Source organism: Bubalus kerabau, chromosome 2 (assembly GCF_029407905.1).
Source record: "Bubalus kerabau isolate K-KA32 ecotype Philippines breed swamp buffalo chromosome 2, PCC_UOA_SB_1v2, whole genome shotgun sequence".
NCBI classification, from domain to species: Eukaryota; Metazoa; Chordata; class Mammalia; order Artiodactyla; family Bovidae; genus Bubalus; species Bubalus kerabau.
In genome coordinates this window covers 9,419,390-9,441,478 of record NC_073625.1, presented here as the reverse complement: position 1 = coordinate 9,441,478, position 22,089 = coordinate 9,419,390, and the positions used below count along the sequence as shown (strand labels likewise).

General features: G+C 47.4%; 1 protein-coding gene and 2 long non-coding RNA genes across 3 annotated transcripts in view; 2 read left to right on the top strand and 1 right to left on the bottom strand.

Moving 5' to 3' along the window:
• The first annotated feature begins 9,398 nt into the window (after positions 1-9,398).
• LOC129642984 (uncharacterized) lies at positions 9,399-10,947 on the top strand. Its single transcript, XR_008709967.1, has 2 exons — positions 9,399-10,055; positions 10,656-10,947. It is a non-coding gene; the product is annotated as an uncharacterized LOC129642984 (long non-coding RNA).
• Positions 10,948-11,189: 242 nt separating this feature from the next.
• The window catches only part of SFRP1 (secreted frizzled related protein 1), a 44,694-nt gene continuing 33,794 nt past the window's right edge, over positions 11,190-22,089 (bottom strand). The window contains exon 3 of the mRNA XM_055567019.1: positions 11,190-15,363. Coding sequence (XP_055422994.1) covers positions 15,041-15,363 — 323 coding nt within the window. The 3' untranslated portion in view covers positions 11,190-15,040. The remainder of the gene's footprint in view (positions 15,364-22,089) is intronic.
• Positions 15,099-16,805, top strand: LOC129642985 (uncharacterized). Its single transcript, XR_008709968.1, has 2 exons — positions 15,099-15,238; positions 16,015-16,805. It is a non-coding gene; the product is annotated as an uncharacterized LOC129642985 (long non-coding RNA).

Genomic DNA, 22,089 nt, shown 5'->3' with positions numbered 1-22,089 from the left:
ATGCTATATATAATTACAGTTGCTTTTTAGTAGGTGGAATAATGAAGATCTAGTCTTTTAGCAAGTTTGATGATTATCATATGCCCCTTCTGTTTATATTCACTATACCGGCCATTAGATCTCTAGGGCTTATTTACTACTTGCTATAACTTTATACCCTTAAACCTCATCCTATCTCTCAACACAAAAGCAGGGTGGACCATGAGAACATCATGCTAAATGAGTTGCACAAAAGGACAAATAGCGTGTGATATCAGTGAGACGTGGAATTTGGAAAAGCCAGACTCGTAAAAGTGGAAAGTCATTCAGACATAGAAAACAATCTTATGGTTACCAAAGGGAAAAGGGAGGGATAAATTAGGAATTTGGGGTTAACATATACACACTGCTATATGTAAAATAGATGAACATTAAAGACCTACTGTATAGCACAGGAAACTGTATTCAATATCTTGGAATAACCTATAATAGAAAGAAATCTGAAAAGCATATATATATCTCTCTCTCTCTCTGAATTGGGCTTCCCTAGTAGCTCAGTTGGTAAAGAATCTGCCTGCAATGCAGGAGACCCCAGTTCAATTCTTGGGTTGGGAAGATCTGCTGGAGAAGGGATAGGCTACCCACTCCAGGATTCTTGGGCTTCCCTGGTGGCTCAGTTGGTAAAGAATCTGCCCACAGTGTAGGAGACCTGGATTTGATCCCTGGGTTGGGAAGATCCCCTGGAGAAGGGAAAGGCTACCCACTCCAGGACTCTGGTCTGGAGAATTCCAAGGACTGTATAGTCCGAGGGGTCGCAAAGAGTCAGACACGACGGAGCCACTTTCACTTTCACTTCCATAACTGAATTACCTTGCTATACACCTGAAACTAACACAGCATTGTAAATCAACTATGTGCCAATAAGAAAATGGAAGATTATTTTTTTAATCATCTTCATTTTTAATTTAAAATTTTAGAATCATCATCTTAATTTTTTTTTTTAAATAAGAATGGAAAAGATAAAAAAGACAGAAAAGAATCAGCAAGGAAAAAAGGAAAATAAAGAAATAAAAGAAGCTTTGGGGAAGAGATGGCAAATAGGAGGTGATGTTAACAGAGCCTGTTACATCTTGAGGGACAGTGTTGCTTGGATGTGTCCCCTCCGAGGAGGGGCCCTTGGTTCAAGTCGCTGCTTTCTCCCAACAGCAAGGAGCAGGGCCACACAGGTGAGCTGTGAGCTTCTCATTGAAGCCCAAGGCAGTCCGATTCCTTTCTCTTCCCAGAACAAGTCCTGGAGGCCCAGGGGGCGCATTCAGGGCTCCACCCCAGTCCAGCCAGGGTACTGGGAAATGGTGTCATCTTGCACAGGACAGGGCGTCTGCTGAAGCTAGCTGGGAAGTACATGCAGTGTGTGTGTGAGAGTGTGTGTGTGTGTGTGTGTGTGTGTGAGTGTGCATGCATGTGTGTGGGGAGGGACGGATGAGGAGGAGCTCAACTGCCCGGGTTGGAAAATCTTGCCCCCTGAGAATTCTGCTCACTTTCACTTTGGGCGGAGCTGTTTTCCTCTTGTAATCCCCAGTGCAGTGAGCAGAGGGGGTGGAAAAAGCACCCCGGGAGGCTTTCTTCCATGAAAGAGGCCACGAAAATGTGCAAGGAATTCAGAAATATGGGGCGGCTGCACCCATAGCTTCCAACTCACGTCTTCCTGGGCTCTGAAAACCCCCCTTTGTCCTAGAAACGCCCAGGAGAGATGGAACAGTAGTTTTTTTAAACTATTTTTAAATGTGGTAAATATATATACCAAAACTGACCATCTTTTTTTTTTAATTTTTTATAGAAGTATAGTTGATGTCCAACATTGCGTTCACTTCTGCTGTCCAGCAATGTGACTCAGTTATACACATATATACATTCTTTTCCAAATCCTTTTCCATTAGAGTTTATTACAGGATACTGTATACAGTTCCCTATGCGATACCACCGGACTTTGTCATTCATCCATCCTGTATATAACAGTTTGCGTCTGCAAATCCCAGACTCCCACCCTATCCCTCCCCTCCCCTCATCCTCCTTGGCAACCACCAGTCTATTCCCAAAGTTTACCATCTTAACTATTTTTAAGTGTAGAGTTCAGTCGGGTTGAGTACACTCACTTTGTTCCCTTTTCATCTGACGAACTTGAAACTCTGTACCTGTGAAACAACTCTCCACTTTCCTGGCCCCCGGCCCCCAGCAGCCACCATTCTGCTTTCTGTCTCTGTGAACTTGACTATTCTACAGATCTCCTCTAAATGGAATCACACGGCACTTGTTATTTTGTGGTTAGTTTGTGGCTCAGACAGTAAAACGTCTGCCTGCAATGCAGGAGACCTGGGTTCCATCCCTGGGTTGGGAAGATCCCCTGGAGAAGGAAGTGGCAACCCACTCCAGTATTCACGCCTGGAAAATTCCATGGACCAAGGAGCCTGGGGGGCTACAGTCCTGGGGTTGCAAAGAGTCGGACACAACTGAGTGACTCACACTCTGTTCCTCTGTTATTTCACTTCACATAATATCCTCAAGTTTCATTGGTGTTGGAGCGTGTGTCAGAATTTCCTTCCTTTTAAAGGCTGAAAATATTCCATTGTATGGATACACCATGCTTTGTTTATCCACTCATCTCCCTTTTGGCTTTTGTGGATAACGCTGCTGTGAGCATGAGTGCACCAATATCTGTTCAAGACCTTACCTTCTGCTCTTTTGAGTGTACACCCACAAATGGAATTGCATGAATCACATGGCAATTTACTTTTCATTTTTTGAGAAACTGCCATATTATTTTCCACAACCACCCCCCTAGCTTGTAGTTTTGATTCGCATTTTCCTAATGATAATAGTGATGTTGAGAATCTTTGCATGTGCTTATTTGAATATCTCTTTGGAGAGAGAAATGACTATTCAATCCCTGGCCCATTTCTTACTAAGGTTCTTTGTTTTGTTGTTGAGTTGTCAGAGTTCTGTATATACTCTAGGTCTTAACCTCTTACCCTGTGTATGATTTGCAAACTCTTCCATTCCATGGGCTGCCTTTTCACTCTGCTATGTCCTTTGGTGCACAGAAGTTTAAAATTTTGACATAATCCAACTCATTCATTTTTTTACCTTTGGTTTCCTATAAGAAGAGGATTTTAACCAATTGCAATACCATGGCTCTTCTCAAGATGTCTTTAAGGGAGAGAACAAGATAACACCCTGTGCTGACATGTGTCCCAGATCTCAGAGCAGCCCCAACAAGCAGACATGGATCAGGACAGGAGCTGACCTTCTCTTTCCGTTGTTTCCCATGTCAGAATCTGCATGAAGTTCTAAGATATCCTTTTTTTCTTTTCTTTTTTTTTTTTTTTTTTTTTTGCAGACCTGTGTTAAACTTAGGAGTTTGGTTTTTGGCTTCTTTGTTTTGTTGTTGCTGGTTGGGTTTTGTTTTGATGCTGGGGTTTTTTGTTTTTTTTTTTTTCCTGTGCCTTATGAGTACGCATTTTCAAGTTGTACAGCATGAAATTCTAAAGAATTAACTTCACATGTAAGATCCAAAACAAGCCACTTACTTAGGAGAAAACATCCCAGGCTTTCTGGCTGGTTCAGATCTCCATTACTTGTATCATCAGATGGGATCCTTCTAAAAAATCAATAAAGGGTTCCCAGGGGAGTGAGCCAAACGCGGACATTTAATGGCTCTGAAAGATAAGCAGCTGAAAGCATCTTTGAAGAAAGAGCTCAGCGTGAATGTCCTGGCTCTGCGCTTTATGAGTCCTAACTCTGTTCGGTGTCAGTTGCTGGGTCCTCTGCCAAAGAAACACTGGAAAGCCAGCTTTCCCCTAATTTCCTTGGTATGTCAGCAACTGATGGACACTTTCTGTGAAGCCAGACCAACCTTTAATACATTCCAATCTACTGGCATGAATTCACCACTTTCCTCTCATAATGGAAAAACAGCAAAGCTAGTTTAATAGAACTAGCTTCAAGCCAATGGTGCCCCAGGAGGTGGGGAAGCCCTCCCTCTGAGTAACTCTCCTTTCTTCTGGGGGACCCCATATAGGGTCCCATCTGCTGATTCAGAAGTCCAGCTGTTTCCACCCATTCTCTTTCTAAACCATGAAGACAAGTTACCCAAGTACTGGCAATACTGTGGAGGGGTTGACCCAGAACTACCATCATGCAGGTATCATAGGTATTATAACGTGTAATATAAGGTACAATGTATATTACATTAGCACACCTCACACGCCTACAAACATGCTAAAGGGTTTAAAAGACATTCCAGGAACACGAGGGACCATATGAGACAGGCTTGGCACTGCACAATTTAACACCCCATTATACATCAGGTATGGCGGACACTAGCAGAAGAGGGGTCTGTGAGGGGGGAGCCCCCCCTCCCTGGCCTGATAGTGTAACCACATCACACACACAGACACCAACACCAATGCAAGCACACACATCCCAACACCAACTCCTGCACACTCTGACACTCACACACACACACACACACCATCCACACACACCCTGAAAAGAGATGTGTTCCCCACACACCAGCTCAGGGCTTATTATGTTCAAGTTCTTCCGCTGAAGGAAATAAGAAGTGGACAAAAGCCCAAGGCTTCCTAAAGAGGTTTGGTGGCCCGAGAAGGCACGCCTGGCTGATTTTATTTTTATCAAATTATTGTTGATGTATAATGTTGTGTTAGTTTCTGCAAAGTTATTCAGTTATGTGTTGTGCTGTGCTTAGTTGCTCAGTCATGTCCGACTCTTTTCGACCCCATGAACTGCAATCCACCAGGCTTCTCTGTCCATGGGATTCTCCAGGCAAGAATACTGGAGCAGGTTGCCATGCCCTCCTCCAGGGGATCTTCCCGACCCAGGGATTGAACCAAGGTCTCCCTCATCGCATGCAGATTCTTTACTGTTGAGCCACTAGGGAAGTCCTGTACAGCAAAATGATTCAGTTATACATACATAATTTTTTCCTATTACTTTCCATTATGATTTATTACAATATGTTGAATGTAGTTCCCTGTGCTATACAGTAGAATCTTGTTGTTTATCTATTCTACATATACTTGTATCTGTTAATCTCAAACTCTTAATTTATCCCTCCCCTACCTCATTACCCCTTCTGTAACCACAAGTTTGTTCTCTATGTCTGGAAGTCTGTTTCTGTTTTATAAACAAATTCATTTGTATCATACTTTAGATTCCACTATAAATGATATCATACGGTATTTGTCTTTCTCTTTCTGACTTACTTCACTTAGTGTGATAATCTCTAGGTCCATCCATGTTATTGCAAATGGCAATATTTCCTTCTTTCATGGTTGAGTAGTATTCCATTGTATGTATTATCACATTTTCTTTATTCACTCATTTGCTGATAGACATCTAGGTTGCTTCCATGTTCCAACTATTGTAAATAGCGCTGCTATGAACACTGGGATACATGTGTCCTTTTGAATTAGAGTTTTCTCTGAATATATGTCCAGGAGTAGGATTGCTGGGTCATTTGTTAGTTCTATTTTTACTTTTTTAAGGAACCTTAATACTGTAATCCATAGTGGCTGCACCAATGTACATTCCCACCAAGTGTAGGAGGGTTCCTTTTTCTCCAAACCCTCTCCATCGGCTAAATTTATATTAAGTCATCATCTTTTTGCCTTATTCCACATATGTTGTATGTGTAACCCATAAGAAAATGGACCCTAAACTTCTGGAACGGTTGGGCTTCTTGGGGGAGTAAATCAGTGTCTGTGGGAAGTGGTCTCTGGAGTTTCAGATAAAGGAGAGAAGCGACAAGCATGGAGTGTCCATCCCAGAGTTCCGAGTGTTCTTGTGGATAAGTGTTTATTCCTGTGAACAGATGCCGGCCTCTCTTTTCATGGACTCTGGCTCGTTTCCAGCATAGGTCAAGTTCAAATGTTTCGTGCTGCCTGGACAGTGACTGGGCCGTAAGAAAATCCAGGTGGTTCTGATCAGGTCTGGAAATACAAGGCTTGTCCAATAGAGACCTGGTTGATTCCAAAGGGAGGAATTCTTTGCCTCTGATCCAAGTTTCATTCCTGATGGCACGCCGCTTCCCGGTTCAAAGTCAAGACCTTCCATTCCTTCTTCCCACCTACCCTCCTCACAAAAGGTCATATGAAAAAAAAAAAAGGTTGGCTTTGAATAGAGGCCCTGAGGTTTGTACATCACCCATCCCTTGTAAATCAACATTTTAATGAGTTAAGTACACAGCAAGAAGCACAGGGGTCACATTCCTCTGAAATACTTGGGGTGGGGGTGCATTTAGCTTAATCCCAAATCAGGAAATAAGCCAGGCCTTTGTCACGTCTCCTTGGTCCCCATGTTTGGCCCAGCATCTGGGACCCCAGGTGGGCAAGACAGAGCAGGAGCTCACAGCCCTACATCCTGTAGCTGGTGGGTGAGAGCTGCCTGACAGCCTGCCTGGGCGGGGGGCAGGGAGGGGGACACCTGGCTGCATAATCGATACCAACAATACCAACTACCAACAATACCAGCAGCACCCAGATGGCCTCCCTGGCAGGCGGGCAGGCAGAATAGGAGGCAAGCGATAACGAGAACAATGAAAGGGTCTGACATGGAAATTTCATTAGGAAACAAGCAATTACATGAGAACAAACATTCCCAACGCCACTCACAATCATCCACAACACATCACAGTGATTATAGAAACGAGAGCAACAAATTGAGACCCGGAGCTGTTTGCACTTTGAAAAAACCGTCCTCCTGGGATGGAGCTATGACCCTCCCCGGGCACATGTGTGACTCTGTGTGTGTAGGGGGGGTGGGGCCGGGGTACTTTTGAAACACATGAATTTCATTTGACTTGATTTCAAGCTGGATCTCTTTCCCCTGCAGTTGAAATCTCTCTCTTGAAAAAAAAAAAATTACATTTCTATCTACCAGGCAGGGAGGAGACAGTGAGTCAGAAAAGAAGGAGGATTTCTCTGGGCCTGCTGTAGGTTCAGTGGAATCCTGATAGGAAATGTTCAGACCCAGAGAAGAATGATCCCCAATGCGGAGCTGGGCTCTCTGGCTCAAGACTGGAGGTAGGATCACAGGTGAGGAGGGTCTAGGTTGCAAGTATTGAATATTTTGCTAGAGGCCTGCAAAGGCCACCGCTGTCCTACTTTTCATCAAGATTCACAACACAGTAAAGCTAGTTCCTAGGGTTTTAAAGGTGAGTTCTTTCCTTCCAACGCATTAAAGGGAAGTAAAAGCAAGTGTTTGGGTCTTGCTATCTACCTCAACTGTCCCTGTGTGTTCTCCATTAGGGGATGCCTTCATCATCCCTCTCCATCTCCACATCTTAAACAGCCTGCAGAGAGGCGGCATCTGAAAGGATGGAGGGAGCGCGAGGGAGTTACGGGAGGGCACTGAGAGATTACATGTGGCAGGGGTCCGTGAGCCAATGGCACAGCTGGGAAGCTCTAGGAAGCTAGGGGCGCCCCTGGCGGCTCAGGCAGCAAAGAATCTGCCTGCAATGCGGAGACCTGGGTTCAATCCCTGGGTCAGGAAGATGCCCTGGAGAAGAGAATGGCTACCCACTCCAGTATTTTTGCCTGGAGAATTCCACGGACAGAGGAGCCTAATGGGCTACAGTCAGTGGGGTCACAAAGAGTTGGACTTAACTGAGCATCACAGGCTGGGGTTCAGTTTTCCTCTAACCATCTCCAAGTTGCCTCTTCCTCCTCCACTTCCTCTTCTGCAGGGGTCTTGGGGGTCTCCCCCAAGCCTGGCCCAGCCCAGGGTCTGATTTGCTATGCAGGGGTGGGGTGGGGGGGGGGGGGACATACTGCTGCTAGATCTCACTGAGTAACCTGCCAGGATGGGCAGCCAGAGCTGGATTCCCAGTGGCCTCTGCTGCCATACTTGGGAGGGAGTGATGACCCCCAAGGAATCCAGTTAATTCTGGGGAACCCACGCCTGGCTGTCTCTGGGCCACACTGTGAAATACACACTTGAGTTTTGGCATACGATGCCTTTATTCCTTCAGACAATGGGCTCAATCTTCTAAGCAAACAGGCTAAAGTACCCAGATCTGCACAAACTCTCTGGGGGACTCGAGGGCAAAAATGGAAACTGAGACCCTTAAACTACCTTCCACTCCCAATCTTTTCCCAGGTACAAAGAGTGATGGTGACGGTTGGTGTGAATTGTTAAAAGGTACAACAGAGGTGGGACTGTGTTCAAGATGGGGTATCCTCTTCTTTGTAATTCTCACCCTCTCTCTTTTTAAGGAAATCTAGTATGTAGTTCTTGGAGAAGGCAATGGCACCACACTCCAGTACTCTTGCCTGGAAAATCCCATGGATGGAGGAGCCTGGTAGGCTGCAGTCCATGGGGTCGCTAAGAGTTGGACACGACTGAGCGACTTCACTTTCACTTTTCACTTTCCTGCATTGGAGAAGGAAATGCCAACCCACTCCAGTGTTCTTGCCTGAAGAATCCCAGGGACGGGGGAGCCTGGTGGGTGCCATCTATGGGGTCGCACAGAGTCAGACATGACTGAAGTGACTTAGCAGCAGCAGTATGCAGTTCTGAGGTTTGATGACTTTATTTATCTTTAAGTCCTGACTTCCAGGGACTCTCAGAGCAGCCTCCAGCCCAGGATTCCACCTGGCTGGCTGATGGACTGCTAGGCTCCTGGAGCGTGCTGTTTCAGAGCTCAGGACTCGGGAAATCCAGGGAAGAGAGATGGTAAAATCAGTCCTTGTTGCTCATGGATGCCTACAGCAGAGCTCTGCTGAAATGCCGGAGGGCAGGGCCACGAGATTTCAGAATCCTTCACCCCTGCCCCATCCACCAGATCCAGCGCTCAGGTGATGGGAAGGTCATCTTAATTTAAACCACGTGGTGGGGTTTCAGCTGTGGAAAAATTGCTGGATCCTGTCTCCTACCTCCCACCTCCTCCTTCCCTCCCCTTAAACGCACACATGCAACTTTCCCTCCCTTTATTTAAGCAAACAACTTTCTCGGTGATTAAGTACAGCCTCCACTTATCTAAATAGTCCACAGATGTATAAAGACACAGGCGCTCTGGGCTTCTATTTGCAGCTTGTTCTGGTACCCATCTTCCCCAAACCTACAAAGAGCAGCCTTCCTGGGCCTTCACTGACAGAAATTCCTCATGCCTGGTCCCCCAGTAAATCAGCCCTGTTGGGCAGGCTGGCCTCAATTTATCAAAGAGGTGGGATTTCCCCTCCAAACACTTCATCCCCCCACCTCCACCCCTCTTTTCGTGGCCTCTTCCATAACCTGAGCTTGAAGCTGCGCAGATGTGAGCATCCCAACATGGAAGGTTCCCGTTCTGTTCTCAAATCCTGATACTGTTGGGCAGTGGAGGGGAACACCAGCTGGAGGTGAACTCCAAGGCCCCCGCAGTGGGCCGGGCCTGGTAGGGAATGAGGAGTGGGGGAAGGTTGGTTAAAGAGCAGAGGCAGGATGGCTAATAGTTTGCTTAGCAATTTTTTTTTTTTAAAGGAAAGGACTTTGGGGGAAAAGAATCACCCCCTAGAAAGCTAAGACAAAAGTGAACTCTGAGTGGACAGAGAGAATGGGCTCGTAGCTTTGAGTTTCCAACTGCGACTCTTGCAGTTTTTCTTTCCATCCCAAAGTTTGGTTAATATTTTGAGTCCTGACCCAAAAGATGGCATTAGTACCGCTGGAAGCCAGGACTCGGCTGAGCGGGCGGCCCTTCTCCGTGTAGCTTGGAGCCTCCCAGGACCAGCAGCGTCAGCTCCGCCCCTCACTCTGGAGCCAATCAGAAATGCAGAACTCCAACAGGCTTCAGATCTGTCCAATCAGAACCTACATTTTAACGCAGTCTCCAGGTGACTCACATGCACATTAGAGTTTTGAGAAGCCCTCGTGGAGAGCCTGATGTACCCGCAGTAAAGGAAAGAGTTAGGACTGAAGCTACTTAGCAGCAGCAGCAGCAGGTTCATCCCCTCCCTGATGTACCTCTTTTGATTAATACCTAATAAGAAAAGAACTTCAGACTGTGCCGAAGCAATCCGAAGCGTGTGAGTAGGAAAAAGGAGGGATGCAGTGTGCGTTCAGTCCCTTGAACACTTTGCAACTGTAACCCACTAGGCTCCTCTGTCCATGGAGTTTTCCAGGCAAGAATACTGGAGCGGGTTGCCATTTCCTACTCCAGGGCATCTTCCTGACCCAGGGATTAAACTCCTGTCTCCTGCCTTTACCATTGCCCCACCTGGGAAGCCCTGTAGGTAGGGAAAGGAGATGCCACAATAATTGTTCACCTCTCAACCCCAAGCCACTTATGTCCTACAGGATGTTATGGAAAGAACGATCCCATGGACTGCTGGCGTCTGGTTAACCTGGATCACTAGTTCAAAGCTGAGATCCTAAGGCCCCAGGAAAAACCTCCCGAATCTAAATTTCTGGGACTGGACAGCAGAAATCACACGTTAGCAAGCTCCCCTCAGTGACACATGCTAAGACTTAAGAATGAGTCTCCTTATATCCTCTGAGTACTGTAGGATGGTTGGTACAGATTTCTTTCTCAGGAGAGAAACTGAATTGCTAGCACTTCTGGCTTCATCATAGCCTTAGACGACCCACCTACCTTGGATAACATGTTGATCCTTGATCTCTTTCAGCCCGAGTTGAAAAGCACCTGTACGATTCCTTCAAGAGGTGTGAGTGCTACGCACCCTGAGGGCAAAGCTGCTCTTGTTGGTGCTAAAGCATCTTTTAGACATGAGGCTCAAGCAGTCGTGACCCTTATACACCCCAAACTCCAGGACAACACCAGCTGCTGAAGCTAGAATGCCTTTGTACACACACTTCACCATCTTTCTGATGATCTGATTTTTAAATATTCACAAGAGCAATGAGAATGTATGGGTCATAGTGGTGGGGTTCCACTGGGATGACATTGACACCCACACCTTAAGAGCTTAAGAGACACCCACAGCTTAAGAGATTTTCCGTATCAGCCAGAGGGGAACAAAAAGGCAATGTCAATCTTTTCCTTGGTCAGGCTGGCGTACGTATGGGAAAATCTGCTACTAGAGCACAACTTAATGGAATTTTTTGCAAGTCTTCTACCAAGCCTTAAAGATGTGTCTCTGTGCTTAGGTGTGGCCTGGGGGTCACTTGGGAGAATTTGTTCACTTCTGGACAAAACTGCCAGTTGTCTGAGGTTTGGAAGTGCCTTGTTAATCAGGAAACAAGATGAAGTTGTCCCTCTCATTGCTCACAGAATACAAAGTCACACCAAAGAACTCCTTAGGCAAGAAACCTGTAGCCTAGATGGGACAAGCTGGGCTTTGTCAAGTGCACCGCCTGGGTCCAGAGGGAGGACCCAGACCTTCTGATTCAGACCTTGTTCCCCCAGGACTGGGTCTGGTTCCAGCAACACCAGTGACCTGGAAGCCCCAAACTCTCCGAGCAAACTTAGCCATCTCCCATCTGAGCGTCTCATCTGTTAACAGGGAAGATATAGTTTCCTCTAAGGCTCACTCCAGCTACCAAAGAGTTTTCAAATTTTAGTTGGAATTTTAACATCGAATTTCTGGAGGGGAAAGAGCATCTGAAACCAAAAACATAGAAAAGAAACTCAGGCAGGGTTGAAAAATACATTCTTGGAGAGCAAGTATTTAACCTTCTCTCTGATCTGGAACACACAGCCGGGAGAAACTTCTGGAAGTGATTCAGGGGAGCAGGTGGTTGGTATACATGGGATGGGGTGCTGGTGCCTTGGGGCCCCCAGGTACTCTACCATCCCACCATGCCCCGTTACCGTTTGAAAAGTATTGAATGGGGGCCAGAAAACATCCCTGGAAAAACTGAAGAGAAGGGATATGTGTGTGGCGGAGGAGGGCAGAGGGCAAACGGTGTGCCATCCCGGGGGGGAAGAAGTCACCATGCACATTACCACTGATTAATTGAGTGATTTTAGTCAAGTGAATATTGATACATGGCAGGAAAAGCATGAAAATAAAATGAACACATATGGAAATTACTATTAACATAAGTGATAACATCAAAACATCTGGTAAAATGCAGTTTAAAAACACACACACACAAATGAAATGGAATGTAAAACATTTTCACAGTATTCAAAGCATATATAAGAGATTTAGGTTCTATAAGAGGAGTGCTACACGGAGGAACTAGAGGAAACAGGAATCTCGTCTGTATCCTATGTATCTGCTGGTGACAGGTCAGGGGACCAGCACGTTGTTCCAGGGGAACCTTTTCTAAACCAGAGCTCCTAAGCCCAAGACATCCACACACTTAGGGCACAGCAACTGGGTACTTGGAGTCTGCTGAAAAAGACAGATTCTAGGTTTGCACAATGGTCTCTGTCATTTACAGATGACATGCCTTAGGGAGCCCTTGGTGCTAATTCACAGCCACCCAAAGCCAAGGGTGACAGAGGATGCTCTACAAATAAAATGCTCTTGGATTCTCACCTCACTTTCGTCTTATTTTAGATGTAGCTGAGTTTTGCCCGTGATCTCACTGGATTCCACCCAGGATGATGATTTTAAACCACCCTGATGATTGATGAAGACAATCGTTGCACTAGCAATGATTACCACATCACCTACACCACTCTTCTGCAAAGGAGTGAGCAAGCCCGCGAATCTCCAAGTTGGTTCCAGCATATCCTTTGTTGAGAAAAACAATGGTTTGTGATCCACTGCAGCTCTAGACCCAGAGCCTCCCTTCACCCTAAACTGGCTGACGGGTCACAGCCCAGGCTGTCCCATGTCCACAGGGAACCTCAGGTCCGGCTCTGTGGCCAGGGTAAAACCTGCAGCTGCAATTCACATTTGCAATTGATTCTGAATTCTCATCTGAAAACACCACTTCCTACTTGAGAATTCCCATTGAGAGTCTACCTATTCACTGATAACCTGTCTAGAGTAACCGCTGTGCCCCACGCGAAGCTTTCCTAAGGCCCCCACCCTGAAGAGGCCCTGTGACATGACACCCACTGTCCAAATAAGCAGATACATAAGAACACTGAGCTTTTGGGTTAATTAATCAAAACTAAGACCCAGATCTAGGCTTTCATGAATTGCTCTGAATTTCAGTTGACAATAGGAAAGGAGGATATTTCTAATTCACTAATATATATATACACACATTTTAAAAAAAAAAATCATCCAAAATTACAGGCAAATCACATACAATCCCCAACACTTTATGATTAAAGGTCAGAGAGAATAAAAAAATGTATTAAACAATGGATCACTAATTGCCAGGGTTCATTAGGTCAGGATAACCCTCAAGTAGGTAACAAGGTTGGCAGGCTGGTTTTCAGACTGTACTTTAGGAAGTTAACAGAAGGAGCCACGGGGTTGATGAGTCCAAGTTCCACTGCAGCATCAGATTCACCCAGAGGGACAATCACGAAAGTCCTCGAGGTGTTACAGAGAATTAAGAATCCGACGTGAGGAAGAAATTAACATTAATTTTTTTTGGGGGGAATTACTTCCTATACATTGAACAAGAGGAGTCAAGTTGCTTCCATGAATGGGTTTATGTACATCACTTATTAACACAACGGCTGTGAGAATTATCTTAGGGCCCTCGGGGAAAAACCGCAGTTGCTTTGCTTTCTAAATTCCCTCCTTGGAATGGGGACCTTTGTAGCTTAACTTTCCCTCTGCAGAAATGAAAACAAAATATTTTGTTAAGTGCAGGAGGAGAGGCAGCCAGGCTATTCTGACTGTCTCTGATCTCTAGGCAATCAAGTTCAAAGGAATCCATTCGTCACAAGAAAGACGGGAGTGGGGCGCACTGCGAGTTTAAATGAGCTTGGTGTTGGGCCAGGGTGACCCAGAACCCCTCAGGAAGGAGAACCACAGCTATGCTCAGGAGAATCCACCTCCCACAGAAAATACCCAGAAAGACAGCTGCTCAGCTAGAAAGTGACCTCAACGGCATGCAGAGTCCCCCATCTTGCCACACCTTTCCAAATGCTCCATGGAGACTTTTTTAAACAAACAAACAAAAAAACCTTGAAGAGTCAGTGGGTCTGTTGGTTGCTTTAAAACAATGTGAAATAAACAAACAAGGGAATTAGATTAACAAGCTCTTCACCCAATGACAGTTCGCCCTAGACTAGCAATGTGCTGGACTGTTCTAAATTTTCTTTTTTCTGTTTTTCTTCTTTAACTCTGTTTTTTTTCTTTTTTTTGAAAACCACTAACAATTGCCTTCCCAGTCTATGAGTCATCACCTCTGTCACCCAAGGCAGGCCTGTGCTGCCCTCCACGTGTCAGGAGGCGAGATTACGGCAGGGTCTGATGGTAACCACCTCCAGGGCATCCAAGACAGGCTGGTCCGTCTCAAGGACCACACAGAGGTAGGGAACCAGGCACTGCACTCCCTTGGGCTATTTCGCAAGCTCCCCCTCCCCGCACCGGTCACTCTCTGGAGCTGATCTTCATGGCGAGTGTGGTGGTGTGTTTGTTTCTGTCTGAACAATGGACAGAAAGAGAAAATTCCTCTGGAACGGAAAGCATTTTGCCAAGAGTTAGAATTTTCTAGTTCCAAAGGCACAGACTAGCTGGTAGGTCCATAAACGGTGTGCAGTGACACGGAGAGCGTGGCAGAAGCTAGCATCTGCTGCCCTCGCTAGCTCTGGCTGCCAGCCCCCTTTCTGGGCCAGCAGCGTTGCCTATTTTAGTGACTGTGTCTCTGGTGGACCCGGCAGGCCTGTATCTCCCTTTCCCCCCTGTGGATGTGCTGCTCCACGTGTAGGTCTTGAGAAGCTTCCTAATCTAAGTGGGTTTCTCACCTGGGCATGCGGCTTTAAATATCGGCTCTACCTGTGGAGGGGCTGGAGCCTGGGGAAGGCAGGAGGGTCATGGATGCTGCAAAGCAACTGGGTTACGCTGCCCTCCACCGCAAAGGAGCAAAGCGGGTGGAGGGGGAACCACCGGGGGTCCAGGGGCGTCCACTCAGCCCTCACCCCTCCCCTCACCCCAGGCTCCCTCCCCAACCCACCCCCCCCTCCCAAGAATCACTTGAAGACCGACTGGAAGGTGGGACACTCATGATTCTTCATCTTCTTCATGAAGGTCTTGAACTCCTTGTTTTTCTTGTCCCACTTGTGGATGGCGGTCAGCAGGTACTGGCTCTTGACCTTGCGGCCCATGATGAGGAAGTGGTGGCTGAGGTTGTCCAGCTGGTGGCAGGGGCAGTCGGCCCCGTTCTTCAGGTATAGAACCAGCTTCTTCAGCTCCTTCTTCTTGATGGGCCCCAGCTTCAGGGGCTTCTTCTTCTTGGGGACAATCTTCTTGTCGCCGTTTTCCTTTTTCACTTCTTTGATTTTCATCCTCAGGGCTAGAGGGGCGAGGGCAGGAAGGGGAAGAGGAGAGAGTTTTAGAACACGGCTTTTTAAAAAGCTAGTGGGGAGCTGCTGGATAGCACGGGGGGCTCAGCTCAGGGCTCTGAGATGACCTCGAGGGGTGGGATGGGGCTGGGGGGAGGGAGGTCCCAGAGGGAGGGGATATATGTACACATATAGCCGATTCACTTGGTCGTACAGTAGAAACTAACATGACATTGTAAAGCAATTATCCTCCAATTAAAAAAAAAAAGCACGGCTTTTTATCCGCAACCACAACCCACCTGGGGGCTGAAGAGCAGGAGAAATAAAAAGCAAAGAGCACCTCAAAGAGGGAGGCTGTATGTATCTATTCTATAGATAAGGACCAAGGTCTCAGGCGACCTTCACACACAGATTCTGCCCCTTATTTTTGGTGTATTTGATGGTATCTTAATAGTTGCCACAGGATGTCATGAGTGGCTTAAACAGATGTTCAAAACCAAATCATGTGTTTCTTTTTAAAAACTCTGGGACTCAGACGGTCATACAATGCTTCAAGAGAAGGGGACCCTCTGAACCAATCAAGGCCATATAATCTAATGGTTCAGACCTCAGCACTCAAAAGAAAAACTTACCCTGAGTTTGTTGTTTTGTTTTTTTTTTAGGAGAAAGTTATTGGTTTAGTTTTTTTTTTTTTAACATCCAAAGGACCTAAAATTCAGGCTCTGGAAATAAGACAGACAAGACCTATGTGTGTGCTGACAGCAAGGGAAAGCTAACCGCATCAAACATCAGTGTCCGACTTCAGCATCTGGACTGTGGTCCCAACCACGGTGCCTCCAGGAAGTTCAGACAGCAGGTACCACGGACAGGCTGTCCACCACTCATCTACCACTAGACGGCGCCACTAATGGGCTATCCTATCCACAGCGTAGACCCACAGAACCAAACTCGACCTGGACCTTTCAACCCACTGGAGAGAGTCCTGGTGGGGTCTGATGGATAGATCCAGGTGGCGGTTCCTCAGTTCCAACATGGTACCCGGCCTTCTTCCATTCTCAGCCTGGCTCCCTGCAGAGAGGGAAAGCCAATCCTTTGGCCAAGTCCACCTTCTCATCTTTCTGTCTCTACGGAGCCCAAGCCGACAGTGCTTGGGTGTTACCGTGTGGACAACACACTCCCGTGCTGGCTACAACAGGGTTAACTGGGGAGGGTAAATTAGCGTGGAGACGTCCTGTAATTGGAAATGCACCAAGAACACAAACATCATCCCCATAACAATCAGCTCCTCTCAGAAACTGGCCGGCCAGGGATCACCCCAAAGGAGTTGGAAACCATTTCTAGAGCCTGGTCACCAGATGCTATGTCCATCCTCCAAACTCCTCTGAATTCCAAATCACCAAGCCCTCTCTTTTAAATAGCTCCAAGCTTCCACCCACACTCCATGAGGAAAGACTTGAATCTGAACTACAGAACAGTAGCTAGTGATTAGGAAAGCATCTGGATGTCAGCAAGTGTGTTGAGTATTCTCCAGGCACCTCTTCCATGAAACCTAATAACTCCACACAGAAGGCACAATTATTCCCCCCATTTAACAGATGAGAAAACTGAGGTGTCAGCGTTACCTTTACTTGCCCAGAGTCATTGATCCTAAACTTAAACTCATGGACTGAGTGTCCACTTGTAATTACCATGCTGTGCAGGCTGAATTCCAACATTCTTTATAATGAAGCTGACATTTCAAGCATTGATTAAAGGGACCAAGAAAATAAGGGAAAACAGTTAGAGCTCTCTTCCCAGGTTCAGCCACATTTCAAAATGGCTTTTACTTAATGAAATGGTAAGAGTTCCTCCCGGTTGAAAGGAGCTATTCCGGCCAAGGTAACACTGCATGCGTGATGGCTTTATTATTTAATGTTTAGTTGAGTAAAAGCATATTCTTGGCCAACCCAAGAATTAGGAGGAGGGAGAAATCCTAGCACAAATCTTCAGGGGATGTGTCAAAGTCAGGAAACTAAATGTGCTCCCATCACCTTCTCTTACGGAAGGGGTTCTAGATCTCCAGCCTCTGGGCCCCACGTAACACCCCAGGCCCTCAGCCTGGATGAAAGACTTCAGTCCCAAGGGTGGCACAAGTTTTGGGGACCAGTCCAAGCAGCAGAGGGCTAGCCCTCACCCCGGAGGCTGGACAGACCTGCATACACAGGAATGTGCTGAGCACAGTCTCCCAAGGAGCTCCTGGCTTTACCCTCCACCACCCCCGCCGAACCAGTCGCTGCCCAGCCCTTCTGATTTCACTTGACTCCCCTACCCACCCGGACCCTGAGGACGAGGCAGGAGAACCCGCAGGTGGGAGAGCATCAAATAGGAAGCAGCACAGATCACCCTCTGGGACCTCTGCCCGCTCACTCGTGTCCAACACTTTGCGATCCCGTGGACTGTATAGCCTGCCAGGCTCCTCTGTTCATGGGGATTCTCCAGGCAAGAATACCACAGTGGGTAGCCTTTCCATCCTCCAGGGGAATCTTCCCAACCCAGGGACCAAACCCAGGTCCCCCGCATTGCAGGCGGACTCTTTACTGATTCAGCCATCAGGGAAGGCCAAGAATACTGGAGTGGGTAGCCTATCCTTTCTCCAGGGGATCTTCCTGATGCAGGAATCGCACCAGGGTCTCCTGCATTGCAGGCGGATTCTTTACCAGCTGAGCTACCAGGGAAGCCCCAATGTCTGCCCAACAGGCCCACCCGGCTCGCTCCCCTGGTTGGTTTACAATCCTTGTACCTGGTGGGTCACCTAAGAAAAGACTTCACCTGTGTGAGTCTGTAGCTCACTGAACAAGAAAGTTCTCCTGGGGATAAGCCCGAGAGACTCCCTGCCAGGCTTGGCGAGTTCGGCTCCATTTCTGCCCACCCCCTGTGCTGCAAGGACCCACTGACCCGAGGAAAACAACCAGGACTTCAGGGAGGCGAGGCCATGGGGACGCATGTCAGATGACCCTGGACTACTTCCCAAGGTCTAAAACCACGATCCCAGTGTTGCTGTAGGAGTGATCAACGACATCACTGCAGGGGTGGGGGGGCGGGGCAAGAAATGAGTGCATTTCCGGGGACAACTGGGCACCTCCTTATCTGCAGAGAAGCGAGCCATCATCTGGGGGAAAGAAACCCCAGGACAGTCATTCTCTCTGTGGCTCCGACATCATGCACAGCAACCATTGTTCTTACTGATGACAATCAAGACGAAGGACTCAGGGTGACAACCAAGGCCAGGCTCTGTAAGAAGAGACTTGGGACTCGAACCCACACCTGACCCCGAAGAGCACGCTGGTTCCCACTACACCATGACGGGGTTTCAAATGCTAGTGCTCCAGTGGAAACTATTTCCTTCTTTTGATTGTGTTGCTTTTAATCACAACTCAAATCAAAAAATTAATGTTCCTTTGCCATGACCGTGTCAAGGAATTTGGTTTACATAGGTGGGGAGAGGGGAGGGAGAAGCCAGTGATGGAAATGTGTTTTGCATTAGACTCTCCGCTTCTTGCCATTTGGCTCACTTTCTTTTTTTGAGGTGGGAAAGAGGAGGCACATGTGGCCAGAAATTACTACCATCTTTTCCATCTTCCAGGGGTTTATTTTAGCGATGTAGATTACCAACGATGTTTGGATAGGCGATTAGCCGTCCCAGGTTGATTTCCCCCTGCCTTGTGGCTATGGGTACAGCCCCCCACCATGCCACAACCAGGGGCTGCTGGGTTGGGGGGCGGGGGATGGGGGACTGACCCTCACCTCCTCTCCTCCCCCCACCCAGCCTCCACCGCGGGGACAGCCCGGAGCCCCAGGGACTTCGCCCATGGACTGTGTTTGCATCACATACGGTGCTGGTGCGCAGGTAGGAGAAGCCCGAGGATGGAGCGGCTGGGCTTACAGCTGGGGTGCCGCTGGAGTCCCTGGTCCTGGGTTCAAACTGCGTTCCATGTTCAACCACAGAAGCTGGTTTCGAGCTCCCAGGGTCTGCATTTTCCATCTGCCTGCAGGCCCGGCAGGGTGACCATCCGGAAGGCCGTGCTGGGTGGTCCTGGGCTGACAGCGACACCCATCCCCAGCACCACGGCCCCCACCCCGTCCCTATGCTTCTCTGTCTCCTCCCGGGAATGTCTCCCCTGGTGATGAGTCCACGTCTGCCTCGGGCCCTTGATCTCAGCTTCCCTGAGCTAAAGCGAAACAAACAAAAACAAAACCCTTCTTTGGGTTTTTTTTTTTAGCAACAACTTAATATCCTCAGACAGTAGATTAGGACTCCTGCCTCTCACCTTGCTGGTCACTGCCAGCAAGAATTCAGAGACCAGATACTATGAAAACCCTAAACTTAAGGTCACAATTAGGGCCCTCTGGGTCTTGCTCCACAGCCTTAAAATTAAATAACCCCTTCCAACAGGGAGCTCAGTGCACGATGCTCTGTGATGACCTAGAGGGGTGGAATGGGCGTGGGGGGGCGGGAGGGAGACTGGAGAAGGTGGGGTTATGTGTGTACATACAGCTGATTCATGCTGTTGTACAGCCAAAGCGAACACAACATTGGAAAGCAGTTATACTCCAATAAAAAAAAATTAAAAACAAACACAATCCCCTTCTATTCAGATAGACTTTGAAAGCTTCATTCCATGTGCAGTCACCAAAACCATATTTTTTTGCTCACAACTGATCTTCTCTCGGTAGCCTCCCCACAAGGCCACATAGAAGTTTTCTGAGGCTGAAATGAGCAGTGGAAGTTCATTACACTCATCCCAAACCCACAGTGGCTTCAAAGCCGTCTCTTGCTCCTGACCTGCTTATGCTAATGAGGCCGCCATCCTTCCAATCACCCGGACAGGAAGCCTGGATGAGAGGCCACAGTTGGCCAAGGGCCAGGCATTTACAGGATCCACTGTGAGGAACTGCGGCAGGAATGCAAGAAAGGGCCCTGAGGGGGTAGGTGGGAGGGGGCTGAGTCAGTCCCCAGCTTTGTGACTCATCTGATCACTGATGATAATCGTTGCAGTGAAGAGTGAAGTACAGAGAACAGGAGAGACGGAGGGACCTTCCCTGGGGAGTTCCTGCAAAGTCATCAGAAGCATGGATGGAGAACCAGGTAGCCTGGTGTCTCTTGGAGAAGGTGCTTTTCACATGGAAGCAATGCTCCTTGATCGCCCGTGCTGTTGAGTTTAAAGATGAGTGTGGGACTGGAGCACTGGCCTTGGCAATGGTGGGGGCGCGGGGGGCTGGGTGCTGCTGATGACCTGTGGGAGCCAGAACCAGAGGGGTCGAGGGAGAATCCCAGAGAGCTTAAAACCAATGGGACGGAAAGACAGAAGGTTTTGCATCCTCAACCACCAAGCATCCGGAATGTTTGTGAGGCGTTACCCCTGGCCACTTCTTTCCAAACATCTTGCCGAAGATTGGGCATACGATCATTTCCACTCCTCTAAAATTACAGTTTAAAAAAAGTTATAAACATATGCAAGAAAATGGTACAGAAACGAGGACATCACATCTAGTGTAACAGAAAGCAAATGGATGGTGGATCCCGACTTGACGAAGAGATGTGGAAACCCAGCTGCTGACAGAGGGGGGTGAGAGCAAGAAAGCCACCAATTCACATGGCAGGACCCAGAAATGCCCAAGAGCTAGGGGCCACTGGGTGCTTCTGAATTGGGTTACGGAGACTCTATTAAATATAGGAATTGATAAGCCTGCATCAATGCACCCAGATCCACGAGCCAGGCCGTGAGTCCAGATGACCACCCCTCACCCACTCCAGCAGCAGCCAAGAGGTTTAATCTGTACAGAAAGTTCGATCCAGACAGACTGGGCTTGGGTACGCCTGACACACAGGAAGATGGGGTGGGAAGGAACAGCAGCCCTGACGGCTAAGGGTTCAGTGAAAGCCTGCAGCGAAGAGTGAGACTCTGAGCGACAGCCCCAATCAGAGGATCCCGGAGGGTTCTATCTGAAAAAACTAGCAACCCCAAAGAGAAGACCCACAGCTCCCTCCAGCGAAATTCCAAAATGAGGCTCAAAACTCACAGGACACGCATACACAGAGTTCCAACTTAGTGATTTACTCTTAAACTCAAAAGGATCAGCAGGCATTTAAAGGCAAGCCTCTAAATGTGAACAAGAGACTAAAACATACAAAACACACAGAAAAAAAAAAAGAAATCAGAGATGACAGAGACAAGGTAGGCTGCAGAAGAAACTTTTTTACAAAGATAACAAGATACTGTATTCACGAAATGAGAACAGAATTCTGTGGAGAGGAATGTTCAGAGAACCCGAAAAGCATTTGAAATTTCAAAAGGTAAGAGCAGAAATAAAGAATGAAACGCCTGTGCTTTAAGATAAGGGTGGAAACATTTCCTGGAAAGCTGAACAAAATGACAAAGAGATGGAAACAGGAGAAAGAAAGATAAAAGAAAGCCTCAGTCCAGGAGGCCCAATGTCTGAACCAAGAAAACAAATAACAGAGAACCAAGAAAATACCAAAGAAATAATACAAGAAAAATTTCCAGGAAGGAAGAATACAAGCTCTCAGATTAAACAGTGCCCACATCAGGAAGATCCCCTGGAGGAGGGCATGGCAATCCACTCCAGTATTCTTGCCTGGAGAATCCCCATGGACAGAGGAGCCTGGTGGGCTACAGTCCGTAGGGTCGCACAGAGTCAGAAATGACTGAATCGACTTAGTATGCAGGCAGAGGTCA